Source organism: Varroa destructor, unplaced genomic scaffold, assembly GCF_002443255.2.
Source record: "Varroa destructor unplaced genomic scaffold, Vdes_3.0 BEIS01000005.1, whole genome shotgun sequence".
NCBI classification, from domain to species: domain Eukaryota; kingdom Metazoa; phylum Arthropoda; class Arachnida; order Mesostigmata; family Varroidae; genus Varroa; species Varroa destructor.
The window spans coordinates 1,724,925-1,734,734 of NW_019211458.1; the positions used below are offsets into that span (position 1 = coordinate 1,724,925).

Here is a 9,810-nt window from a genome sequence, read left to right on the forward strand (position 1 = left end):
CAAGAAAACCGAGATTGGGTCAGTCACTCGACGTTACCTGTCACACATTGTTTCAGTAATAATTTGACCTACCATGTTCACATTGCTGTCTATTATAGAGAAGTAGTAGCTCATGCTAACTTAAAGGCCACAACAAGGCCAGGGACGAATTTGGTGGCCTTAGAACTTCATTATTTAGTTGAAGTGTTTGATCTTTCAAGTGAAGTAAGTATTTATTTATTTGAAAAAGACAAACAAGTCATAAATTTAAAATAGAGGTTTATTTAAACTCGGGTTAAAGAGCTGGGGACAGCTACATATATTAGCTAATCACCTTAACTATCGAGCGCTCGCTTTAGCTGAAGCCACCCCCAGTCATTATGACTTCTAAAATTGACAGGACTGATACTAATTAACGAAGAGCCCACTTTAGGACATTGTTCGAGAATCACAGGTATGACTTTTGAGTTCGTGATGCCGCTTTGCATGGCGCGTATCTCTTCAGCTTTCATGACGAGTGACATCGAGTCTTCGTCCGCTCCTAACGCCCGCGATATCACAATAATGATCTTGCTGCAACGATGTTCCATTATCTGAAATTTAAGTATGTACGGAAATTAATTGAACCCGTTGTCTAAGAAAGCGTGCCGTGAAATGTTCAAAAGATTGCTATGAAAATCTTGTTATTACATGTGTGGCAAAATGAGACAGTATCTTCTACAACAATACTACTATGGTTTGAATCCCTATGCTCCAATAACTAGTACGTATTAGACTACTTTAGCCACGACAATAAACCTATGAAAAACAATTAAGGGTCTTTAATCGGCGACGAAGACTTGGCAAACATAAAATGACCATTCACAAAGATCAGCTTTCAAGACATACTATTAATCAATAAGCTAACTCAGGTGCTGCATATGAACTACGATTATCTAAGAACCCGATTTGATGCAACTGCCATTGAACTAGAAGGGGATCTAGTTAGACAGGACATATGGAAACTCTATCAGAGAGTAATCAGAAACAACGACGGTATTCAATATGTCATATTCAATTAACGATCACAGCAAAACTGCTATTGCAGCACAAACCAGAACACTTTGCTTAGAGATACCTATTCTAAGGTTGAAATCGAGTTTGAAATGTTGCAAAGAAAGGCCATGCTATTACAAGATGGAAGCTGTTTCTGAACACGACTTGCCCCTATAGAGTTGTGTGGATTTCTGGATCCCCATTCTTCTCACACACAGCTTGAACCAATACGGAGCGATCCAATCGTCAGTGGAGATAGCAAGTGAAAACTTAAGCAGGGAGCCAACTACTAATTTTGAAATTACAAAAAATCCACCTTGCTTAGAATCGGCAGATTGCTTAACTCATTCGCAAGGTATGCACACTTTCGCGCATACTCTAGACAAGTCCTATATGTGTATGAAATTAGGCAAATCGAACGACACATGAATGAGTGAGCAAAAGCTTAAACAATATCGTGCTCCTTTATGCTATCTACAGAGCTGGACTAAATCAGCAAGTCTTCATGTTTCTTTCCGTTGAAAAAAAAAATATCAGGTAATATTCACACGCACGAAGATGCTACTCTATACAAGATTACTTATCGCGTATTTCGATTGTGCTTCAGAGTGCTAGAGGGCTATAAAGACGAGCTGATCATCGGTCCGAGGATTCATGATATGTGAGCGTTGGTCCACATTCGTATTATTCGTATATTGAAAAATTGGTTCAGTAACTAATGAAAACCTTTCCCGTAAATGAAGATCCACTATTATGCATAAACAATAAGTCACTTTTTTCAGCCTTTACAACGAAAAGAGCGCTTTCAGAATTACCTGCCATACGTACGACGTTACGTCTGAATTAACCTCTTATATACAATAATGGTTCGTATTGGATAGTGAGAACGTAGACGCATTGTCCAAACAGCTACTGAGAAACGGAGTTGAAAAGTTACCCCATATTTAATGTTAGTCGTGGAAGTCTTCTACCTAAATCCACTAAAGCCTACATTTGATATTTAGAAATTATTGTAAAAAGAGAATGACACAACACGCAGCTGTTACAAAAGCATAACGAAAAACAAATATCCCTCGTCATTTTCCAACGTCGAAAGGAAGAATGAGAACTTAAAACACCATTTGGGTATTCCCTTCTTGATGACGGAAGAGCTACTGAAGGGACATGAGAAAAATTAAAGATAAGAAGCACTCTCTCCGCAATTACACGTTGAACGTTGAGGACTACTTTGCTATAAATTATACAAACTAATGACCCCACATAGAAATTAGAATTAATTTTCAGGCCTAAAAGTAATGGCTAATAAGTTTATTCCTAACAGGCCTACCAACTAAGCGAAAACATAATAATGAGTCACAATAAAAATTGCTTAATTCTTTGATCAGGTTCATGTAAGGGTGATTCTCACAAATTCAAAAAATATCGAATACATAAAGAGAGCCAACAAAGGGATTTCGCAACGACGACTTAGATATATTATGCCAGAGAGTTATACTTTTTCCTGAGATGAATCTATATACATCCAACTAGGAACTATCATAAGGCAATACTGTTAATATCTATATAAATCGTATCCGTAAGAACTCAGTATTAGTAAGATAACAAAAAAGAAATCCTTCGCTATACATCCACTTGACATGCTCAACTTATATACCTAGATCTAATTATATAAGGGTATATGAAAAAATGGCCGCTAAAAAAAATAAAAAAATATGGCCGATGTATTATCATATATAAGAAATACATAATAGTACATGAAATCTAAAATGCTGTTTTCGTATTGTTAAAGTAAATGTATTTGGTCGTTTAATATGGAACGTGATAGACTTTAATCTCATAATGTAAGTTGGCGCTATTTCATAACGGTGCGACATTCGGCGATACTTTTATTTTGTATTTAAGATGCACCCATACCTTTTCACATTTACATTATCAAAAATTTTAATGATGTTCCACCTGGGAGCTACAGCTGTCGTATGAACCTTGTGCTCGGTAAAGATTCTACCACTACTCGAAAAATTCGAAGAAGAAAACTGCGAACTCCCTCCACGAGACTTATTTTCAAGTCTCGTGGAAGGCCCTTTATGAAAATAAGATAACGAACGTTTCCTACTTTTTGCTTTCACGTTATGACAGTGCCTGACTTTCATAGGGAATTGCAACGTCTGGGGAAAGATCGATCCTCTGAGTACGCAACTTCGACATCACTCCAAAGATAAGTCTACGGTGTCACGTCTTGTTCAGTAAAACTTCATAATCCTATTGCGACTGAAATGCATTGTAAACTATTATGAATATGAAAAAAGTCCGTACGAAGTTTAATGAGCAAAGATAGAAAAATACTTTTGCAGGAAAACGTTTAACCTCACAGGACAATAATTATGGTGATAAAAATGCAGGAGTTACACTTGGAAGCTCTTCGTGATTCATTATATACTGCTCATATATACATTCATTATATAACCAGATGATCTTTTTTTTCCAAAATCTTTGGAGCTTCTTTATAGAAGAATTATTCAAGTATCAACTCAAAATTTTATAGATTTTCACAACTCAAATTTTGTCGCCAGAGAAATAATAAATAAGTTATCATCGGATAGGTAAAAGATCATATGATGGTGCATACCTTTACTGAAAATAAAAAAGCTAAGCTAGTCAAAAAAAAGTTTGAAAGGTTGAGGTCACTGTTCATACATAACGGCCTTATGTGTATGATTTAATGCGGCACTGTAGCACATGGATACTCGTGTCGATTCTATCTGTCTACAAAATCTTAGCCAAACGAGAGTCAAAAGCATTATTGATGATTCGCAACGCTGGACGAGACATATACCTGTTTGAGTCTATGCAGATAGTTCGACATCGCTGCTGGAAAGTCTCGTGCAGGAATAAAAAGACGAACGTGATTAGTTTCCACTTGCTTCACCAACTGCATCACAAAATCTATGACAACAAACAATTGAAATAAATTGTTATAATTTTATGTTATCGACTGATCATACCGCATAAAAACTCCGTAGTTGTTTTTATTTGACATAAATGGATGAACCTATATCAATTGCAAATTAAATGTTATGGCGAACATCGGTGGTGCTTAAGTGGGAATAAGGGTGCTTACATGTATAAAACAAATATGAAAAATGGGCAAGATTTAAATATGTGGAAACGAGTCGTTCTTTTAGTTATACACACCAGCATTTGAAGAAGTCTTCTCCATTAATAATCTTTATATTTGTCAACCGAAATTCCGCAACGAAATTTATTAAATAAGTAAATTAAGAATTATTTTTGATGTCCTAAAACGTTCATACTGCTTACTGGTGTCCTTTGCTTCCGGTGAATGAACCACAAACGCCCGAAAGCTCGAAGCATGCAAGAATGACGGTTCGCCCCAAATAGTTCGTCTGCTCTCATAGTTTCGGCAGTCCTCCAGGAACGATTCAATGCAGTCATCTATTACGTCAAATCGCTCTACTGCTTCTAGAGTTGTAATTATTAGATCTTCGGGAATCAAAATAAAATAAGAACACAGAAAATCTTTAGTTAGATATCGAACTCACAGGATAAAACACTGCGAAGCCTATACATGCCAGTGGCGTATTTGAAAATGCCAAAACGATATTTGTGAATTCTCTTTTTACTATAATAAGCACAAATCTCAAGTCAAAGAATCAACATTTTTTTTTTTTTTTTACCAAGCTAAGTCTAGACTCACTAGTGTAATCTGCCCAGATTGCAAAAAAAAACTTTCTTATTAAAAGACCATAGATGAGCGTATAGGCAAGCATAACTTTTACGCCTGCCGGGATGTTAGCTGTTAACTTGAATGTGCACATTTGTAACACATGTTACATCCCGTTAGTTCTCTATACGAATTTGTAGTTGGCTGTCCTTTTTACAAATGATGCCTATAACAGCTGAGATCTCTAGGAGTAGGAACAAGATTCATTCAGGTCAACATACATATCCCATTGCTTTGACATTAGGACACAAAAACAGCTGGTCTACGTGTTAACAACAACGTACCGATTGTAGCTTCACGCGGCCAGGCCTTAAGTGTTTCTTCCAGAGCGGCCGGGTTTCCTCGCAGCTGCATAAGCCTATCGTGATGTAAAACTAATTCAGCTAGAACGCGCCAGTCGCGGCAATGGCCGCCTCTTCCTATAAAAGCAGCATGAGAGTGTCTTTAGTCTACAGAAAAGTCATTATCAGTTCCTAACGACCTGATGTTTAAGGCACTGACAATGTGATACAGGATTGGTGCAAACGCAATTTTGTACAGTGTATATAATTTTAATACAGCTTTCTGATAAAATTAATTGATGCTATTTAACGCTGCCTATAGAAATTCTATGAAAGGAAGCTTGATTTATTCTAGCTGAACCCAATGAACCTATGTTTTATTGCGCTTTATACCAGAATAATACTTTTTCAAGTATGTATGTACGAGGGGTTCCGTCTAAAGCCATAATTTTATCTACCAAATGTTTCTAAGAGTGTACCTATGCTAAGATATATTTTTTGACTGTTATCTTGACGGTCACGGTCATTTAATGTAAATGGTATCCGCAGCGATAACACTGTCAATTTGGTACCTGAACTATTCATTAGTCATTTTCAAAGTATACCTTTTGTAATCCGCAAATAACTTTCTAATAATTATAGTGTGCTAAGTAATATTAGTAGATGTGATCCCTCACATACGGTACGCACAAAAGAATCTAAGTTAACCGTAGGCTGAAAGCTCCAAAAACGAGTTCATAGCGCAAAAAGTCTCGAAAAGTCTAACCGTTAGCGCTCATCCGGGAGACTCAATCGGCAACTGATATTTTCCTTTTTCGTATCATAACTTCAGATATATTAAAAATTATTTTTTGAGCTACTTAACTTTTCGTTTTTATTGATATCAACTTTATTGACGATCTCCTGGTTTCTCTTATAGAAATATTTTTCGTATTTTCTAAAAGCCGCATAAGAGCTAGCAATAAATCATCAATTTCTCAAAAAAAAAAAGTCAATTTCATTGACAGTGCGAAAAAACTGGACAATAGCTTGAATCTTCGCTTGAATTTGTTGTTTTATTCTAGAAATAACTGGCATTTTTCTGGTGCCAAAGATAACGGATGAACGCATCTCCCCTACGGTAAACAGCCCGTCAAAGTTTAACCGGACTCAGACGGAGCACCTTGTCACAACGTACAAACCATAATAACAACTTGTTCATCACCTAATCTGTCGTTGTAAACCCTATAATCTAACACTAAAGAGTCTATTTGTTATCAAAAAAGTCTACATAAATAATCTGATGTTTTGTGGCGAAATGCGCAACGACGTTAATTTTTAATGATTGATTGAATATTGTACGAAAGCGGATTCGTTTTGTGACCTGTCGCTGAATAACGTTATAGACGCAACACTGGTATTTGCGCAGCCACAACTGATATTATATCTGTAAATACAAGGATGACTGATCGCTATGGGAGCACTGAATTTTTAAATAGAGAAACAGGATTCTTGCAGCAAGGAATAAGGCCAACGACAGAGGATAGAGTAACTGGAATAACGAAATAGGCTAGGTGAAACAAAATGACGGTACGACTATACTTGGAGAATAGAAATCATATTTGTATGAAATGAATTACAAAAACTTCCACGATATAAATTCGTAAATTTGGACTCGAACTATGGTATCAATTGGGTGACCGGTCAATGGCTCCGCTTAACAATTTGGGTATAATAAGATATCAGCAATAAGCTAATAGGATTACTGGAATATCCCAATAGGAGAAGATAATAACTCTGATAGAGTGACGGAATGACGGCCACAGTACAACAAGATAATTGCAATTGGATAGCAGCAAGTCTGCACCTGTGCTACAAACTGTATTAGGTTAAGTGTAAAATCAACGAATAAACTGCCGAGAAACAGAACGCCGCACATGAGGTAGAGCGAAGCAGTCGACTACTACATCGAAAGATCGCCGTCAAATGTCTTACATTATAAAACAAGTATTTAAAAAATCCAAGCTATAAAAAAAAGGTGATTTCATGCAAGTTGGACACACTAATACCGAATGGGAATTCTAATGACACAGTATTCGTTACTATCAAAAAAACAGATGCTCACCTACCTGGCAGGACCTGTTCAACGTTTAAGCCAGAGGACAGTTTGGCTAAACTTTTTGATCCCAACGCGTGACATGGAACAGTGCGAAGGATGTCATAGTCATAATCTTCAATGACAGCCATCGCTTATTTTTCTATCCAGACGTAGCTAAGAATACGCAATTTACCTGTTAGTTAGTAATTTCACAAACGGATCTTAGGCCAATGCCGTAGACGGGCCTGATAGTGCCTTACCTCATCACATTAATCGCCTATCAGGAAAAATTCCATAAAAAGCGTCGTTCATATTATCTTATATGCATATATACGTATGTAAGCCTCGGGAGCATTTACATATATCTAACTCACATTTTCTTGCAGTAGCTCAGTTTATAAATTTATTCACTGCGTAAAAGTTGGCTGATTGTCAACATGAGTTTTACAGAGATTTGTTCTGTAGCAGCAATAGAAATGTCATTGTTTACGATTTCAGACTGTTTCGAGGTCCAATACCACCGAACTAGCTACCAGCACGTAACGAAGTATGTCTTCGACCGATTTTAAACTTAGATCTCTACGTTTCCATTACATTACAATCATGAGGACGATTTACTCTGAGAAATAAAGCCTTGAAACGCGAGCTGTTGATACATCGTCTGCTGTGTTAACAAAACAAGAGTTATCGAATGGGAGAGGAGTAACTCGCGCCCAACACAGGACAATGCCATCAATTCCATAGCAATCCGTTCATTCGTTATCGGAAAAGAAACCGGTTTGAAACAAGAGGTTAACAAACAACAAAACTTTACTACGTTTTCTTCCTTAACATACACACTGTTACCGATTGAAAGCATATAAAAAATATATTATGGCATTTTCCGTGCTCTTAAGTGGTAATCAAGATCCTACGTTCCTACAGTCTCATTTTCAGGGTCTAAAGATTTACTCCGACCATGGCTTCCTACATATATATATTCCTTAAAAGATAAAGACTATGCACTTACGCTTTTACGTCAATAGCAGAGGCCTTTCTTTATGAATCATTGTGGCTTGGTGACTTAGCACGGGAATAATGGCTAAAATGTGTTCACTTTTTTAACCACTTCGAAGTAAATAAATCATGGCAGGATTTTTTTTTATATGTTTTGCCATCGGCTTTGATTAAATATAGTGAACACTCAATTCTAGCCTATTGCATCGAACAAACGACGACGATTCAGCAAACCCCATCATAGTGAAAAGAGTACTAGTACGTTTCTACTTAAAATTAATAGACCAGGATGGAGTTCTGAAAGCAAAAACTAGCCTATATCGAGGTGTAAAACGCGACCGCGTTTTTTTTTGTAACCTTTACCTGTCTCGAAACAGATTAAAAAAAATTCGCCCAATATGATATATCAGGTGATATATGAATATAGAAAAGCTAATTATCTTCCCTGTATTTTATCAAGTTCAGCTGTGTCAGTCTGCAAACATCTTACATCTGTGTTACTGTGCTTAAAGCAGCCCCCAGCTGCATCCATCTAACAGTTCTATCGTGCAAAGCTTGAAACAACGCTTGCCTGATCGGAGTCACAGATTACGACTGAATAGTGCAGATAGGACTTTATACGAGCTGAACCTAGGCTCTTAGCAGGTGCACTCAGGCAACCCAGAACCGATTTTTCCTGATAGCTTACAAACTTCTGTCAAAACTACGAATATGGTTATTTATTTTTTGTATTAAAGTGCTAGACCATCTTTTAGTATTGAAGTTATCTTCATTCAATATAGTTATTCTAATAGAAGCTCATTATATTTGTGCAGTGTGCAGACAACGTTGTGTGTTTTAAGCAGCCTAAATTGTGACGGTTGGAGATACCTTTTCATAGTCTTACATATTTGATAACCTTTTTTTTATTCTGACGATTTTGCCGTCAGGTGCCACGAGATGTTCATAATGAAAAAAGCTGAAAGATTATCCCTAATTTAATAAGATTAACCCTAATTGCTTTTTTCCATTAGGATGTTCAGATAGGCGCGTAATGTATCGTTGTCCTAAAACTAGCGATTTTTCTCCTTAACTTATTCTCACGCGTAGTATTAATAATGAGGATTAATGGCGATCTTTCTGAAAGACTGTACTCCGTGTTAAAACCAAACTTTTAAATGTTATAACAAATTCACTGACATTTTTCATGCAGAAGGTCAATAGCAAAGCTTATATATCTAAGATAATTACGTACACATAAACAAACACATATCACCTCAGTTACACTTTATACAATAAACTAATTTATTAACAGTCATACATGTTACGTCCATAGTTGGAAAATACCTTCCGGGGAATTGTGTTCTAATACAACCGTCAGATCGTTCCAAATATTAACGACTTTCTATTTGAAATGGCAACTAGTTAATATAACGCTGTTTCAATTATAATTCTATTAAATGTAGCTGATGTTTTTTTTATAACGTTCTGTTAGCACCGCTCTGAACTGTGTGCGCCTAAACGCTACTTCGAGTTTTGTCTCTTTATCTACGATTAAAATTATGATCGAAGTAATGCACTTTATAATAATTATTTTTATAGAATTTGATATTCATCGGTACTCTGCAGCTTTTTTTTTCATATTTAACCTGTGCAGACTAATTGAGGACTTTTCGAATTAGATCCTGAAAAGCATGCTACATTCTATAATCTAAAAATTC

General features: G+C 36.4%; 1 protein-coding gene across 3 annotated transcripts; it reads right to left on the reverse strand.

Annotated features, from left to right (window-relative positions):
* Positions 1–241: 241 nt before the first annotated feature.
* On the reverse strand, positions 242–7,799 carry Myd88 (myeloid differentiation primary response protein MyD88). 3 transcript variants are annotated; one of them, XM_022808684.2, is made up of 6 exons: positions 7,489–7,799; positions 7,146–7,288; positions 5,041–5,175; positions 4,333–4,515; positions 3,848–3,957; positions 242–572 (listed from the first exon to the last, which is right to left on the reverse strand). In XM_022808684.2, the coding sequence occupies exons 2-6, from the start codon at positions 7,261–7,263 to the stop codon at positions 315–317; spliced, it is 804 nt and encodes a 267-aa protein (XP_022664419.1). In that variant the 5' UTR covers positions 7,264–7,288; positions 7,489–7,799; the 3' UTR covers positions 242–314. The 3 variants fall into 3 exon arrangements, with proteins under 3 accessions (XP_022664419.1, XP_022664421.1, XP_086846893.1); XM_022808686.2 differs by having other exon boundaries at positions 7,146–7,307; XM_086990767.1 differs by lacking the exon at positions 242–572 and adding an exon at positions 2,364–3,282.
* Between the last annotated feature and the right edge of the window lie 2,011 nt (positions 7,800–9,810).

Bases quoted from the DNA above. Each gene is read 5' to 3' on its own strand.
- Myd88 (XM_022808684.2), bottom strand. From the start codon at position 7,263: ATGGCTGTCATTGAAGATTATGACTATGACATCCTTCGCACTGTTCCA. The intron at 5,176-7,145 runs GTAGGTGAGCAT...CTGCTTTTATAG, and splicing joins CGTTGAACAGGTCCTGCCAG to GAAGAGGCGGCCATTGCCGC. The intron at 4,516-5,040 runs GTACGTTGTTGT...TGATTCCCGAAG, and splicing joins GCCGCGTGAAGCTACAATCG to ATCTAATAATTACAACTCTA.